A 17,826-nucleotide genomic window follows, 5' to 3' on the forward strand; every position below is an offset into this window, starting at 1 on the left:
ACTTGTGTTTATTTTTCCCAGATTGTTACCCAAATTGTTAACTAGTTCATAGGACTGCTAAAACTAAATTATTAAAAGAATTCCTCTCTATGTTCTTGGAAACTTCATGCTTTTAAGTGTTTAAAACTGCCATCCTCATTACGTCAAAGCTGTATGAACTTAACAGACATACTGAGATAGTCCATAATACAGCTGTACCTGAATAAAAGATTCAAGATTTGCTACTGTGCTAATTGAGAACGCCTTGCTTGTAGTAAACATTTGTTGAACTAATCCTCTGAATGATAACAAAGAAATGTGAAATCCCAAAAGGGCCCGTTACTACTTATTGAAAGACTGTCCATAAGCAGATTTCTAAAGACCCTCTGACTGGCAGTGAATGATTGCTAAACAGCAGGAAACGGGTGTTATTCCATAAGCTGATAGATGTTGCCAATAATATTCTTTGGAACTGCTCAACCACAGAGCTAGAGAGAGGCAGATAAAGTCAGGCTAATATTATTAGAAAGGAGAGATTTGAAGGAAGTAGCATCTATCAAACTCCAATTCTTCTGGAGATTTCTTATGTTTTTGAAACATGGGAATTTCTATATTATATTTATTTATTCAGTGGTTGTTAAGTAGGAATGCATCAGAATCTCAAGAAAAGTATTTTTATTGGCTAGAGAGAGGGTCTGACTATGTTGCACAGGTGGACTCAGACTCCTGGGCTCAAGTGATCCTCCTGCCTCAACCCTCCAGGGTAGCTGGGACAACAAGCACACGCTTCTGCACCCAGCTTTGAGGAAATCTGTTTCAATATACATATCGAGGCCTTCTTAGATTTACTAAATTAAAATCTGCAGGGCTGAGCCTAGACTTCTAGATTGTTAAAAAATGTTCCCCGGTCACTGTGACACAGCTCTAGCTGAGCACTAGCAGAGCAGGCAGTCACTTCAGTGTCCTGTCTCTCTCACATGGCCAAGGCCCTTTATCACTTGGAGATCTGGCCCCAAACAGGAAATAGTGAGAGATGGAGTCATTTGCTGAAAACTCCATTTAGTCTTGCTGCACAGGGTTAGAACAGGGACTAAGAAACTCAAAATGCAACTTGATTTTGCTATTTATAAGTTTTGTACCTTCCACCTTCCCAACAAGAAATTCTAGTAGAGTCTTGTCGAAGTGGCTGTTTCTGCAAGAGGAGGATAAGTGGCTGTTTGGGCAAGAGCAGGATATTCTTCCCTCTTCTCAAGTCTTTCCCACATCCTCACCACCTATTCACTGCCAATCTGCTTTCCTCAGAGTCCTCCTAACACTGATTTCTGGGCAAGTTTACAACTCCCTAACACTCTTTCCCAAACTAAGAATTACTTTCTGTAAAACTGAAGAGCACTTTGTCTAAACATATAAACGAAGAACAAACAGACAAGTAAACACACAAAAAACTCTTCATTGTATTTTCCCCAAATTACCTAATTTCCAAATGGCCAGCATATTTCTGACTGTTCTCTTTTTCCCTTTCCATTTCTTTCTCTTACGACTTGCCAATTAGAGATTAGTCACTTTGATATAAATTGCATTTCTAAGGAACTTGTCAGCAGCAGCAAGAATTCCATTTATTATATAATGCTTTAGTTTTCAATTATAAGATAAAGCGTATTTCCAGGGCAAATTTGGCTCCCCTGGCTTGTTTTATACTAAATAGAAAAAACAAACAAACAAAAAAAACACAACACTTGTTTGGAAAAAAAGTTAACAAGTTTTCCTTTAACAAATGCAGGGTTTTCACAAATATTAACCATGAATGTATAAAAGAAAACTGCATCTTCTAATGCTTCTTTAAATGTATAAACATTTTAAGTAAAATTTTAAAACAATTAAGGTATTTCAAAATATTTTCATTCGCGGAATGTTTGAGCTTCCAAATATGGAAAATTGATAGTTACATATGTCAACGTTTGATATTTTTCAAATACAGTTCATTGATCTCTACCTTGTTTATGGCTTCTTTATTTGCGCCATGTGAAAGGAGCTTTGCTGCGATCGATGGGGTGTCGCCATAGACAGCATAGTGAAGAGCTGTGTTGCCATAAACGTCACTGTGATTCGGATTGGCACCATGTTCTAACAGGATGGTGGCACACTCCTCTTCCAGGCATTGTACCGCCTATCAGTATCAGATCAAGAAATAGATCATAAATTCTAACAGTTCAAAAGAAACATTCCAAAGATCCCACCGACTAGTTACATTTAAATGAAACAAATTTATTTTTATTGTGTATATTGAAATGAAATCCATCTCATGCTGCAAAAGGTGGCTGCTATATACCTTAATCAGAGCTGTCCTTTTTTCACTGTCGGGGACATTGAGCTTGCATTTTCTGTCCACCAGGACAGTAACTACTTCTGGATGGCCATTGGCACAGGCCAAATGGAGAGCAGTCCTATGAAAGTGAGAGAGATTTTTAGGAAATTGTAGTGCACTATCTTAAAATATACAAAGATTCATGTAATTATAAATATTAAACAGCATGTTTTCTTCTACCTTTAAAGCAAATATTTAATTTTCTTGTGAAAAAAGTACAATATTTATTAGCTGCTATTCCTCACTAGATTAATAAAAGAGCAGCCTATTAGAAAGAGATTGGCTTTTGGCGTCAGTTCAACTTGGATTTGCATCCTACTTTAAGCTCTATCAATTATTAGCTATTGACCAGGCGCAGTGGCTCATGCTTGTAATCCTAGCACTCTGGGAGGCCAAGGCAGGTGGATCATTTGAGCTCAGGAGTTTGAGACCAGCTTGAGCAAGAGCGAGACCCTGTCTCTACTAAAAATAGAAAGAAATTACCTGGACAACTAAAAATATATAGAAAAAATTAGCCAGGCATGGTGGCACATGCCTGTAATCCCAGCTACTTAGGAGGCTGAGGCAGGATTGCTTGAGCCCAGGAGTTTGAGGTTGCTGTGAGCTAGGCTGATGCCATGGCACTGTAGCCTGGGCAACAGAGTGAGACTCTGTCTCAAAAAAAAAAAAAAACTTATTATCTATCACTTAGCCCTTCTGTGCCTCAATTTCATCTTCAATAAAATAGGGGAAAAAAAACAGTAGCTATCTCATAGGACATCACTGTGATGCTCAAATGAGAATCTGTACTAAGTATGTGGAACAGTTCCTAATGCAAATAACAGCTCAATGACTGTTACATAATGTAATTATTACTACTGCTTAACAAAGATAACATTTTAATTAAGCAAAATAATGCAATTATACCTACTTTGTGGTTTATTTAAAGACTAGAGATAACATTGTATTTCAGTGATGCTAGGGTGCTCATTTTCTCACATTTTAACATCACTGATACTGGAACAGCACCTTTTATTCATGATTTATTTCAACTACAATGGGCAGCACAGAAAAATTATCTCACTGATAAGCAAAATAACGGGACATCACAAAATCAATGCTGCGTTACATTAAGGGAAATAGGGCATATACAATAGGTCTATGGAAGTTCTAGTTATATCACTGGCATTTATGTAAGTTTCAGTTCTTAAAAGTACTATGGAAAAAGAAGGTTGAAATAACAAAATTTTTAAAACCAAATAATTCTTACTTTGATTTTCAAATACTTCAGACCAAAAGAAACTCAGGATTCGAATGAATAGGTATGCCTCATTTGTTCAATATATAGATTTATACACTGTGTGAGAATCAGATATTTTGAACGTTTACTGTTAATAATTAATACTGTTACAAATTTTAAAAGGGCAGTTAAAGTCATCTTTTACAATTGTCTACCTTCAGAAATGCTTTTGTTTGAAAGGAGTGAGCAATGACTTTAACTGAAATTAAGTCCTAATCCTCCAATTTTAAATTTCTCAAATTTCTCAGGCTGGTCAGGTAAATAGTTTTAAGGATGGATGTGTCCTGAAAGTTAGTAGAATACGTCTGTTACATAACAGGTCTTCATAGTATGTTTGATGAATAAATGCATTGAGAAAACAGAGTACAAGAGTTAAATATTTTGAAAGAAGACCCCTATAAAGTTATACCTTTGTAATAGTAACATTTATATTTCCTATTTTTCGTTTTCATAATGATACACCTAAATTATAATGAATAATCTAAAATTTTTGCATGTAAGCAATAAATTATATAACAAAACAGATGCACATTAAAAAACTGTGTATGTAATAAAATCTTCAAGCACAGATGAAAAGATTCCCTTTACTTCTGAAGGGATAAAAGTTGGTGGAATATTCCAATCCACAAAATAATTTTAAAATTAATTCATAGAAATTAAGAAATTACTTCTATCTGTGCAAGATTCATATTACGGCTCTTCCCAGGGATTATATCCTTAATGACAAACTTTTACTAGAACTTTCAAATCGTACACCCTAATTGCCCAGAAATAACAAATTTTATCATATTGTGTACATATTTTAAGCTAACACAACACCACAGTGTGTTTGTGTATATGTATAATAATCAAATTGACTTTTATTCTTACTTGATATACCTAAATACTCTTTACATGTCAGCACACATATGTATCTATGCCACCTTCTATGGTGACATATTATTCCATCTATGGACACAATCTAATTGATTTGTAAATCCATCATATGCATTCCTCTTAAAACCTTATTATTTTAAGTGCTGAGAAAAACAAATTGTATGATCTCTATTTCTTGAGGATATTTTAGTATAATGGAACTGATGGGTAAAGGGCATACACAATTTTTAAATGTGTAGTTCCAGTTGCCTCCTTAGTGCAGTAGGGAGCGTGTCAGTCTCATTTGTATGTAGTTACCACCAAGTTGTCTATTTGAAAAGAGATCAACAACATAAACTGTAAGCACCAGTATAAGTATTTTCCATGTTTAATATTAGTATTTAATGTCTTCATTCTGACAAACTTTGTGGATAGCTTAACATTATCTAATTTCTCTTTTAACTTAAAATCCTTCTCTTAGCAGGGACACTTAATATTTTTTCTTATGTTTGTAGGTCACTTGTAGATCTGCAAAAAAAGGACTTTGCCCAATTTTAAATTAGACGTCAGTTTTTATCATGTTTGATTTGTCACCATCATCAAGTTTTAAATTCTTTCATACATTTGGGTGTTTCTAGATTTTCTATTCTGTTCCATTCATTTATCTATCTCTTCAACTGCTAATAAATGATTAATCTGTGGAAATTCATAGCACATTTGGATACCTAGAAGAGCAAGTCTTACTCCATTACAAAATTTTTCTTCATGTCATCACAATAGTAAAAGCGAGACAGCATGTGTTAACTAAAAAATTTGGAAACCTTATAACTTTTATTTAGCTCATGTAAAACTGATAAAATAGAAAGAGCTCATATTCTCAGAAAAATGAGTCTTCCTATTGAAGACTATGGTACCATATACCCACTTCAAATTTTCCTTCTAAGTTCCCTGAGTAAAGAACACATTTTCATAGGTGTACAGTGACATGAAATGGATATTGAACTTCTTGCTAAGATGTTTTAACACAGAATTATTTATAGTATACTTATTATTCCTCTCACTATGTACCTTTCTATAAGGTATATAAGATAATGATTTAAAATGTGTACATTAACAACCAAACACCCAGTATACTTGTGCTAGTTAAGTAGCTAAAACTGGCAAGAAGCTGTCCTAGAAGGGGAATCATGAGTGGATGGGGAAGCAGCTGAAGTCCTGTTTTTGTGCTGCTGCCCATGAAGCTGGCCTTGGTGCCGGACCCCTCCCAGGTGCCATATCCCAGGTGCTGCAGAGCCCGCAGGCAGGACAGCCGGGTGCCCTCGCCAGCAGGACCCTGGGCTACTGCCAGTCTGGGAAGGGCATCTCCCCCGCACCTGCCTGGCCCCCAACCCGGGATGGCTGCGCCCATTACCTCTTCTTTCTATCTCTGGCATCCAAGACCTTTTTCTTCAGCGAAAGGATCTGCTCCACTTTCGCGACGTCACCAGCGCTGGCAGCTTGGTGGATTTGGCCGAGATCCTTCTTCCGGATGTGGTACCGTGGCTGCAGGAAGGCGCTGTCACCAGCCTCGCCTTCCAGGCCCACCCTGGTCTGGCCACAGTGGCTGGAGGGGCCGGAGGGCGGCCCGCCCTTGTCTGCCCCGAAGCAGAAGATCTTCCTCATGGTGGTGGCTGCCGGCTTCGGGGGAACCTCAGCCCACTCTCACCCCCCACCCCACCCCAGCCCACCCCTGCCTATTCCCCGCCTCGGGAGTCCAGTGCAGTGAAGACAACCCGATATGACCACGACCTCCAGCAAGGGAAATCCCGGTCTCCAACTTCTGACAGCTGTAAATGGCCAGGCAGCGCCAAGCACAGCCAAGCGACCACAGGCACCGCCAGAACCGTTAAAGCAACTGCTCACGTGTGCATGAGAATGAGCCGTTACTGCGCATGCGCACAACTGCCAGCGGGAAACCGCCCACCCCTCCCCCTCCCCCCCTTGGTGACACACTCCAGAACGCGCCACTCGGGGCTGTTCTGTCCCTGCTGCCGCGTGGCCTGCATGTGTGGCTGCAACTCGGGCCCCTACGTGGCCTGGCGGAGCTCACCCCGGGGCTTCCTCGGGCTCTCTGAGGGTGGCACCCCTGGGCCTATGGGTTTACAGCCAGCTGAACTCTCTGCTGACCATGGCTATAAAATTACAGATTCTAAATAAAGCTATTTTTCCAAATCTTTCTATCAGAAAATGTGTTTCTGTTTTGAATACCTAAAGCTGGTGCAGACAATTGCTTTTCAGTATGAGTGGTGGGAAAAGAGGCTGTCAGTGGAGAGGTAGAATAAAATATGATCCTCCAAGATTTGGAACAATAGACAGCTTTCCCATTGTTGGGTGTTGGCATTTGGGCCTGGGTCTGGTTAAAGTCCCTGACCTGGTGTTTGTCATATAGGAAGTGTCACAGGGAACTGACAGGGGTAGACTCCTGTGGCCTTTTGGTCTCTCTCTGCTGACCATGGCTATAAAATTGTAGACTCTAAATAAGATACGCACATCTCATTGATACCTTGAAGCTGAAAAAAAAATCAATCAAGACCCAAAGATTGCCTGGCCACAAAATATCTCAAACCAGGCTTGGGCTCTTATTTCTGGGACTTTCTTCTTCCCCTTTTACAATTCCTCCTCTTAATCGTTCCCTTAGCTAAACTCTTCTTTTTACAAAAGCTTTAACTATTCTGGCAGACTGCTTATCAAAAACAGAAACCCTCTTGAAAATCAGCAGTTTTTAAGAAATATTCTTGCCATTCATACTTGTTTTAAAAGTAAAACGTAAAATTCCTATAAAGACACCCTCCCTATACTAAAGGAAATGGTGACATTATTATCTTCAAGGACAAAGAATGAGTCCAAGAAACTACTGTCTGACCTTGTTAGAACTCATAAGAGTTTTAAACTCATAAGTTTCAGCCTTCTCACATATTTCAGTCACATTTTCACAGTTAACTGTTGTTTGTACAATCTAGTATATTGATAACTGAATCAAACTGCTTTACTCAAAATTGGGTTCACAGAGTTTATAAGATGGCCTACTTAAAAAAAATCTTAACCTTATGCCATTTTGTCAGAAAAAATGATTTACATCCAACTGGTTTTTATAAACTGGCGAGTTTATATGTTTTACTATCTCATGACTAAAATTCTAAAATGAAATCTTTACGACCATTTTTATCTGTATATATATATATATATATACACACACAATATATATATTTAGATATATTGATGCATATATACATGCATTATGTCATATGTAATGCCTACATAATAAAATCTGGTATAGCTAGCAAGAAATCCCTTCAAAAGAACTATTTTGGCTGGGCGCGGTGGCTCACGCCTGAAATCCTAGCACTCTGGGAGGCCGAGACGGGTGAATTGTTTGAGCTCAGGAGTTCTAGACCAGCCTGAGCAAAAGCTAGACCCCATCTCTACTAAAAATGGAAAGAAATTATATGGACAGCTAAAAAATATATATAGAAAAATTAGCCGGGCATGGTGGGGCATGCCTGTAGTCCCAGCTACTCGGGAGGCTGAGGCAGGAGGATCGCTTAAACCCAGGAGTTTGAGGTTGCTGTGAGCTAGGCTGATGCCACAGCACTCACTCTAGCCCGAGCAACAAAGTGAGACTCTGTCTCAAAAAAAAAAAATGGATCATAAATAAGCTGAATATTATGCAAGAAAAAATGGATAACCAACACAAAGAAATCACAAAAAAGATCCAGGACTTGGAAGACAAATTCACTAAAGAAATCAAAATATTGAAGAAAAATCAAACTGAACTCCTAGAAATGAAGAATTTATTCAGGGAGCTACAAAACACAGTGGAAAGTCTCAAGAGCAGGGTAGATCAAACAGAAAAAAGAATCTCAGAATCGAAGATAACACTTTCCAATTAAATAAATCAGTCACAGAGATGGAGCAAAGAAATGAGAAAAGTCCAGAATCTACAAGAAACGTGGGATTATGTGAAGAAGCCTAACGTGAGAGTTATCGACATTCCTGAGGGTGAAGAAGACAATAAGCAAGGGTTGGATAAGCTATTTGAAGACATAATTGAGGAATATTTCCCAGGCCTTGCCAAAACTCTAGATATACAGGTTCAGGAAGCTCAAAGAACCCCTGGGAGAGTCATACCAAATAGGAAGACACCACGTCAACATCATGCAGTTATCAGACTGACCAAAATTTCCACTAAAGAGGCCCTTCTTCAAGCTGTAAGGAGAAAGAAACAAGTAACATACAAAGGAAAATCCATCCGAATTATGCCAGATTTCTCAACTGAAACCTTACAAGCAAGAAGAGACTGGGGCCCCATTCTCACTCTTCAGAAACAGAATAATGCCCAGCCTAGAATCTTATACCTGGCTAAGCTCAGCTTTATATATGAAGGTGAAATTAAGACATTCTCAGATAAATACAAACTCAGAGAATTCACCAAGACAAGAACAGCTCTCCAAGAAGTACTCAAAACAGAGCTACACACACGGACCAGAACAAGAAAGACCCACGAATATACAACTACTCAAGAGAAGATAAAAACCCAGTTATCACAATGGCTCAAGTGAGAAAACAGAATAATGAAATTCAACCCAACATGAGGAACAAAAATCAATCTCACTTATCAATTCTTTCATTAAAAGTGAATGAATTGAATTCCCGACTCAAGAGACATAGACTGGCCCAATGGTTAAAAAAAATAAAAGCTAAGTATCTGCTGTCTTCAGGAAACTCATCTAACCTGCAAGGATGCATTTAGACTGAAAATAAAAGGGTGGAAATCGATATTTCAAGCAAATGGAAGCCAAAAGAAAGCTGGCATGGTGGTTTTAATCTCCGATAACTTAGTTTTTAAATCAATAAAAGTAATGAAAGACAAAGATGGTTACTATATACTGGTGAAGGTTACAATTCAACAAGAAGACATAACTATACTTAATATATATGCATCCAACTTAGGTGAACCCAGATTCATAAAGCAAACCCTACTTGATTTGAACAAAATGATAGACAACAGCACTTTGATAGTTGGAGAGTTTAACACGCTACTCACACTACAGGACAGATCCTCCAAACAGAAAATAAACAAAGAAATAATGGACTTAAATAGAATGCTAGAACAAATGGGCCTGACTGACACCTATAGGACATTCTACCCAAAATCCACTGAATATACATTCTTCTCATCAGCTCATGGGACATTCTCTAAGATTGATCATATCCTAGGACATAAAGTATGTCTTAAAAAATTTTAAAAAATAGAAATTATACCATGCATCTTCTCAGATCACAGCGGAATAAAGGTAGAAATTAACCCTAACAGAAATTCTCATTCCTACTCAAAGTCATGGAAATTAAAAAACCTTCTCCTGAATGAATATTTTATAAATGAAGAAATCAAGACAGAAATCGAAAGATTCTTTGAATTAAACGACAAAGGAGACACAACTTATCAAAATCTGTGGGAAACAGCTAAAGCAGTCCTGAGAGGAAAATTCATTTCCATAAATGCCTATATCAAAAAGACAGAAAACTCACAAATAGACAACCTAATGAATAGACTCAAAAAGCTGGAGAAAGAAGAACAGACCGACCTCAAATCCATCAGAAGATGAGAAATTATTAATATCAAATGAGAACTAAATGAAAAGGACAATAAAAAAATCATAAGGGAAATTAATAAAACAAAAAGTTGGTTCTTTGAAAAGATAAACAAAATAGATACACCTCTGGCTAAACTAACCAAGAGCAGAAAAGAAAAATCTCTAATAACCTCCATCAGGAACATGAAAGGAGAAATCACAACTGATGCCACAGAGGTACATATAATCTATGAATTCTACAAAAATCTTTATGCACACAAACTGGAAAATGTGGAGGAAATGGACAAATTTTTAGAAACACATAGCCTTCCCAGGCTCAACCAGGAAGAAATAGAATTCCTGAATAGACCAATAGCAAGAACTGAAATCGAAACAGCAATAAAAAACCTTCCCAAAAAGAAAAGCCCTGGTCCAGATGGGTTCACACCCGAATTTTACCACACTTACAAAGAAGAACTGGTGCCCATCCTACATAAACTATTCTCCAATATCGAGAAGGATGGAATTCTCCCCAACACGTTTTACCAAGCCAAGATAACATTGCTACCAAAACCAGGAAAGGATGCAACAAAAAAAGAAAACTACAGACCAATATCTCTTATGAATATAGATGCAAAAATTCTCAATGAAATCCTAGCAAATCGAATCCAAGTGCTTATCAAAAAAATAATCCATCACAACCAAGTGGGCTTCATCCCAGAGATGTAGGGATAGTTTAACATACGCAAATATATAAATGTAATTCACCACATAAATGGAAGCAAAAATAAGGACCATATGATCCTCTCAATAGATGCAGAAAAAGCATTCGACAAAATTCAACATCCTTTTACGATAATAACGCTTAACATAATAGGCATTGACGGGACCTACCTAAAAATGATACAAGCCATATATGACAAACCCACAGCCAACATCATACTGAATGGGGAAAAACTGAAAGCATTCCCACTTAGAACTGGAACCAGACAAGGCTGCCCACTGTCCCCATTACTTTTCAACATAGTATTGGAAGTCCTTTGGAGAGCTATCAGGCAAGAGAGCAGAATCAAGGAAGTCCAAACAGGGAAAGAAAAGACCAAACTCTCACTCTTTGCTGAGGATATGATGTTATATCTGGAAAACCCCAAGGATTCAACCAAGAGACTCCTGGAATTGGTCAATGAATTCAGTAAAGTCTCAGGTTACAAAATCAATACACACAAATCGGAGGCATTCATATATGCCAATAACAGTTAATCGGAGAACCAAATTAAGGACTCAATACCCTTCAAAATAGCAACAAACAAAACAAAATACCTAGGAATATATTTAACTAAAGAGGTAAAGGACCTCCATAGGGAGAACTACGAAACACTGAGGAAGGAAATTGCAGAGCATGTAAATAGGTGGAAAACCATACCATGCTCGTGGATCGGAAGAATCAACATTGTTAAAATGTCTATACTACCCAAAGTGATCTACAGATTCAATGCAATCCCTATTAAATTACCAACATCATTTTTCACAGATATAGAAAAAATAATTTGATGCTTTGTATGGAACCAGAGAAGACCTCATTTAGCAAAAGCAATTTTAAGCAATAAAAACAATATGGGAGGTATTAATTTGCCAGACTTCAAACAATACTACAAGGCTGTGGTTCTTAAAACTGCTTGGTATTGGCACAAGTGTAGGGACACAGACCAGTGGAACAGAACAGAAAATCCAAATATAAAACCATCCTCATATAGCCATCTAATCTTTGACAAAGCAGACAAAAACATACTCTGGGGACAAGAATCCTTATTCAACAAATGGTGCTGGGAAAATTGGATAGCCACATGTAGAAGACTGAAACAGGACCCACAGCTTTCACCTCTCACAAAAATCAAATCATGGTGCATAACAACAGACTTAAACCTTGGGTGTGAAACAATTAGAATTCTAGAAGAGAATGTAGGAAAGACTCTTACAGACATTGGCCTAGGCAAAGAATTTATGAGGAAGACCCCTAAGGCAATCACAGCAACAACAAAAATAAATGAATGGGACCTGATTATAATATATTAGAAAGCTTCTGCACAGCCAAAGAAACAGTCACGAGAATAAACAGACAACCTACAAAATAGGAAAAAATTTTCACATACTACACGTCAGATAAAGGACTGATAACAAGAATTTACTTAGAACTCAGGGAAATCAGTAAGAAAAAATCAAACAACCCTATCAAAAAAATGTGCAAACGACATGAATAGCAATTTTTCAAAAGAAGATATAAGAATGGCTAACAAACATACGAAAAAATGCTCAACATCTCTAATCATCAAGGAAATGCAAATCAAAACCACAATGAGACATCACTTAGTTCCGGTGAGAATGGCCTTTATCAAAAAGTCCCAAAACAACACATGTTGGCGTGGATGCGGAGACACAAGAACGCTCATACACTGCTGGTGGGACTGCAAACTAGTGCAACCCTTGTGGAAAGCAATATGGAGATACCTTAAACAGATTCAAGTAGACCTATCGTTCGATCCAGAAATCCCATTGTTGGGCATCTACCCAAAGAACGAAAGTCATTCTATAAAAAAGACACCTGTACCCGAAGGTTTACAGCCACACAATTCACAATTGCCAAGATGTGGAAACAACCCAACTGCCCATCAGTTCATGAATGGATTAGAAAAATGTGGTATATGTACACCATGGAGTATTACTCAGCTATAAGAAATAATGGTGATATAGAATCTCTTTTGTTCTCCTGGAGAGAGTTGGAACCCATTCTATTAAGTGAGGTATCCCAAGAATGGAAAAATAAGCACCACATGTACTCACATCAAATTGGTTTCCCTGATCATCACCTAAGTGCACATTTGGGAATAACACCAATTGGGTATCGGACAGAGGTGGGGGGTGGAAGGAGGGATGGGTGTATACCTACATGGTGAGTGCGATGTGCACTGTCTGGGGAATGGACACGCTTCAAGCTCAGACTCTGGGGGATAGGGGGGCAAGGGCAATATATGTAACCTGAACTTCTGTACCCCCATAATAAGCTGAAATAAAAAAATAAATAATAAATAAAAAAAATAAAAAAGAAGCCTTGAACGATACCAGAATCTTACATTAAAGCCACCGATAATCTGAAAAGACAAAATCTGATCAAAAAAAATCTAAAGCACCTGTGTGGATACACTGCAGGTCTGCTACACACTGCCATTGATTGTTGATTGAGACGGGGTTTCAGCATGTTCCCCTGGCTGGATTCGATCCCCCCACTTCAGCCTCTACAGTAGCTAGGACTATAGGCATCTGCCACTGACTTCACTTACACACTGCTTTTTGACTACAGGTGTATAAGTGACTGTCTTTTTCAAATTAATGAAATGCTTTAAAACTGGATTGTTCACCTACAAGAAGGGTATTCTTATGTAGACTCTAGGGAAGTTTCTGACCCGTAACCAAAAGAGAATCACAAATACTAGGAAAGATTCTGCTAATTAGCTCTACTATGTCAACATGATCAGCCACTTATAAATTTGGGGCAGCAATTGGGTCTCCCTATATTACTAAATCAACATCAAAGGCCCATTCCAAGTCACAATACCATGAAAGAGTGTTAAGAGGAAAGAGGCAGAAGTAGAGCACAGTGTCAGTAAGAATACAAACCAGAGTCAGACAGACCCATGTCAAGTCTTGACTCACAATGGGTTTACATTCATCTTTAAGGCTTAAGTTTCCTCATTTATAAAATGCTGATATCTACCTGACAAGTTTGGTGTGAGGATTAAATGAGACAACACATACAAAGCACAGTGCCCACAACATTATTAGCATTCAACACTATTTTTTTTCTGCAGCTACAAATCTCTAAATCTTTCAGTTTCTGTAGTTTCCATAAAACTAGAAACCAAAAGATGAGTCTTTGGTCCCAAACAAATATTAGTTTTCATTTTCAGTAATTTTACATTAAAGTAAATGAGGGTAACTACTGGTCTAAAACATGGCAGTTAGCTTCATCAGACACTGCTTTAGGATGCTGTGGTGTTTATTTACTATACACAATCCTATAAAAGAAAAAATTTTGTCTCCAAAAAGCTGAGTGCAAATAAAATATTTTATTTCATTTTAGCAAGTCATTTCTTCATTTGTTTGGTCCTAATACATCTGTCTCCTCATAATCAAAATTTGCCTCATAAAACTATATACCACCACCAGAGAATCACCAGTAAAATCCTTTTTGGATACAGAGAGACACTAACTCTGTTTTGTTACATTGCCACATGTTTGTAGCAAATAATTGTGAAAAGAAAATGACTATGTCTAATGATTCCTCCCCTGCTACTATTTTACATTTAAAACTGCATCAGCTATTTAACTGAACTTTGGGTTATGGAGAACAGCATCATATAATACAAACCTAGCATAGAGAGCATGAAAGAAAACCTTATCCTTCTAGTAAATGAAGACTGAAAGTTGTAATACTATGATTTCACATCAGGTAATCTGCACCTGTAATGAACGAGAATTTTCTTTACTGTTTTTGAAACACATAAAATTTCAAACAAAAAAATGTTATGGGATCAAATAAAAACTCAGTCGTTTCAGCCAATACAAAATGTCTAAAAGATGCAAATGCAATATACATCAGAAATTGATTTCCTAAGTTTTGGACTTAAGGAATCAGAAAGCCGATGACTTACACAGATGACTGCCTTCTGTCGACCCTGTATCCGCTTCAAACTATACCCTCTTTCCTTCTCTTCTAGTTCAAACTTTTCCAATTTTTCTTCAGCCTTCTTAAATAACTGTCTTAACAGCAATTACAAAAAAAAAAGAAACACCAACTCCACCTTCAAAACCTTTTGGTCAATGGCCAAGTGAGTTTGCACAGCCTACAAAACTGTTTTGCAGTGGTAAATTATAGTGTACTGTGAAAAATACAAAGTGCCATCATTACACATCACCTTATTTTTCACGTATTCATATTCACTCTCTTCCTCTCAAAGTTAAAATCCCAGACACAAGTAGGCAAGATTTCAGGACTAGCAGTAAGGGGACAGCCACCTGGAAAACGGGGACTCTAATTCAAGCAGATAATTTAAACAAGGACAATTTAACACACCACCACAAATCGAAAAAGGTCAAGCAAGGCCACCATTCACAATGTTGTCATGGGCACTAACAATTAAAGAAAATAAGGTCACAGGTGTTGGTTAGCAGATTCTTTGCGGAAAGTGGAGAAGGAAAAGAGTTAAGGGAAAAATAAGTTTCCCAAGAAAATAAAGTGGGTGTTGAAAAATAAAGAGAGAGGAGATTCGGGTTACCAGAGAAAATTGCTTCAAGAAATTAGTACTACCCCTGAGCCCTCAGCAAAACTGTCATTAAATCTCTCTGTCTGGTGCCGAGTGCTGCTTTAACCATGTGATCCCCTCCTGCCCGCCCGCCCGCCCTCCCAAGTTCTGTGTCAAAATGAATTTCAGGTGAGTCTGGGGGCCGAGTGGACAGTTTCCCGCTTGGGGTAACTGTAACCGCGGCGTGGGAAACTCCCCCGGCCACAGCGCGCCAGCCCACAGAGGCGCTCCTGGGCAGGTGCCACCCACGGCGGCCCCCCGTCCCGGACAGGGACACGTCCCCTCCACGTGACCAGGGCAGGTCCACGAGCCCAGTGGCGAGGCCACCCTGCTCTGACCGCCGCCTTCAATCGGAGTCTGGGCATCGGGGCGGGACGGCCGGGGGAGGGGCGGGGTCGCGATCCTCCCGCCTCCCGGGCCCACAGCCTCCAGCGCCGCCGCACGGCGACCGCCACCCGCGAGGCCAAGGCTGCCTGTGACCGAGCCCGGCACGCCGCCGGCCCCGCGGGCACGACCGACCGGGGGTGCGTGCGCAGCAGCAGCGCCCGGCCGGGCTCCGGGCCCTCTCGCTCACCTCACGGTGCGCCGCCTCCTCCCGGTGCCCGAGCGCCACAGGGTCCACGCAGGGGAGCGTCCAGGGGGTCCCGCCCACTGCCGCAGCGCCGCCGTGTGCTCCCCTCCGAGCGCTGCCGCCTCAGCCGCCCGAGGGGCCGCCACGACGCGCTCATCTCTGCGCCCGCCGTCTTCGTCTCCGCAGCGCCGCCAAGGCCGCCACGGACGCCGCCGACGCCTACTCTTCCCTGTCGGGGCAGCGGATCCGCGCTGGGGAAACTCCACGCGAGTCCTTCCCACCGCCCCCGCTTCAGCCGCTGCCTCAGTCACTTGATCCAGCGGCGGCCTCCGTGCGCCTGCACCTCCGTGACACCGCCTGCGCACCCCTCTGTGCGCCTGCGCCCTGGGGCCACCCGGCGCCTCCTCCGTGTGCCTGTGCCCTGGGGCCGCCCGCGCGCCCCTCCGTGCGCCTGCGCCCTGAGGCCGCCCGCGCCTCCTCCGTGCGCCTGCGCCCGGGGGCCGCTGCGCCTCCTCCGTGCGCCTGCGCCCTGGGGCCGCCCCGCGCCTCCTCTGTGCGCCTGCGCCCTGGGGCCGCCCCGTGCCTCCTCCGTGCGCCTGCGCCCTGGGGCCGCCCGCACCTCCTCTGTGCGCCTGCGCCCTGGGGCCGCCCGCACCTCCTCCGTGCGCCTGCGCCTGCGCCCTGGGGCCGCCCGCACCTCCTCCGTGCGCCTGTGCCCTGGGGCCGCCCGTGCCTCCTCTGTGTGCCTGCGCCTGTGCCTGGGGCCGCTCGCGCCTCCTCCGTGCACCTGCACCCTGGTTCCGCCCACGCCTCCTCCCTGCGCCTGCGCCCTGGGGCCGCCCGCGCCTCCTCCGCGCCGCCTGCGCCCTGGGGCCGCCCGCACCTCCTCCGTGCGCCTGCGCCTGCGCCCTGGGGCCGCCCGCGCCTCCTCCGTGCGCCTGGGCCCTGGCGCCGCCTCCATGCCCCTCTGTGTGCCTGCGCCTCCTTGGCATGGCCTGTGCACCCCTGACACTGCATGCGCCTTCTCTGCACGCCGGCACCTCCCTGGGTTTTCGGCGACAGCGAAGGAGTGTGTGGCTGCAGCCGCGCCCCCAGCCTGTGGGCAGCCGCACCACCGCCCTTAAGTGCGTGTCTCCGGTAAGGTGCGTGTCTTGCAAATACTGACTCCCAGTCCATGCCTCGCTTGCTTCTCTCTTCTGTTAATACTTTCCTTCTCAGGCAGAAGTTTTGATACTAGCAAAGACGTACCAGTGTTTTCTTCCGTGGATTTTACTTTGGTGGCGTTATCTAAAAAGTCATTGCCAAACCCAAGGTTACCTAGCAGTATTCTCTCCTGTGGTGTTTTATGGAAGTTTTACATTTTGTATTTTAACTGAGGTCTGAGAAGTTGAGCCGTGGAAGTGGAGGGTAGAATGATGATTGCCCGAGGGGTGTTGGGGCGGGGTGTGGGCCTCAGGTACCCGGTGCACACAGAAGGACCCGGTTGTGACATCCGTTGCGCAGCAGGGCGACTGTAGTCAGTAACAGCGTATTGTAGATTTCCAAATAGCTAAGATAGTAACTTCAGATGTGTCACCACAAAAATGATAGGTGAGTGGGCCGATGGATGTGTTAACAACCTTGGTTCAATTATTCCACACTGTATACATGTATCAGAACATGACAGTTCACCCCATACATGTATACTATGAGGGTTTGTCAAATAAAAATAACATGAGTTGTAAAGTTAGGCCAAATTTCACTTTCAGTTAATTTTTGAGGAGGAAGGACTGTGTCTCGATTCTTTCTTTTGCTTTTCTTTTTTTCTT

The 17,826-nt window shown here is 41.5% G+C and overlaps 1 protein-coding gene across 1 annotated transcript in view; it reads right to left on the reverse strand.

Moving 5' to 3' along the window:
• Nucleotides 1–17,194, reverse strand: part of LOC123629886 (ankyrin repeat domain-containing protein 26-like) — a 48,528-nt gene extending 31,334 nt beyond the window's left edge. The window contains exons 1-5 of the mRNA XM_045539239.1: nucleotides 17,029–17,194; nucleotides 16,022–16,140; nucleotides 5,890–6,020; nucleotides 2,309–2,423; nucleotides 1,973–2,146 (exon numbers count right to left, since the gene is read on the reverse strand). Coding sequence (XP_045395195.1) covers nucleotides 1,973–2,146; nucleotides 2,309–2,423; nucleotides 5,890–6,020; nucleotides 16,022–16,140; nucleotides 17,029–17,194 — 705 coding nt within the window. The remainder of the gene's footprint in view (nucleotides 1–1,972; nucleotides 2,147–2,308; nucleotides 2,424–5,889; nucleotides 6,021–16,021; nucleotides 16,141–17,028) is intronic.
• Nucleotides 17,195–17,826: the final 632 nt, after the last annotated feature.

This window comes from Lemur catta, unplaced genomic scaffold (assembly GCF_020740605.2).
Source record: "Lemur catta isolate mLemCat1 unplaced genomic scaffold, mLemCat1.pri scaffold_62_ctg1, whole genome shotgun sequence".
Lineage (NCBI taxonomy): Eukaryota > Metazoa > Chordata > Mammalia > Primates > Lemuridae > Lemur > Lemur catta.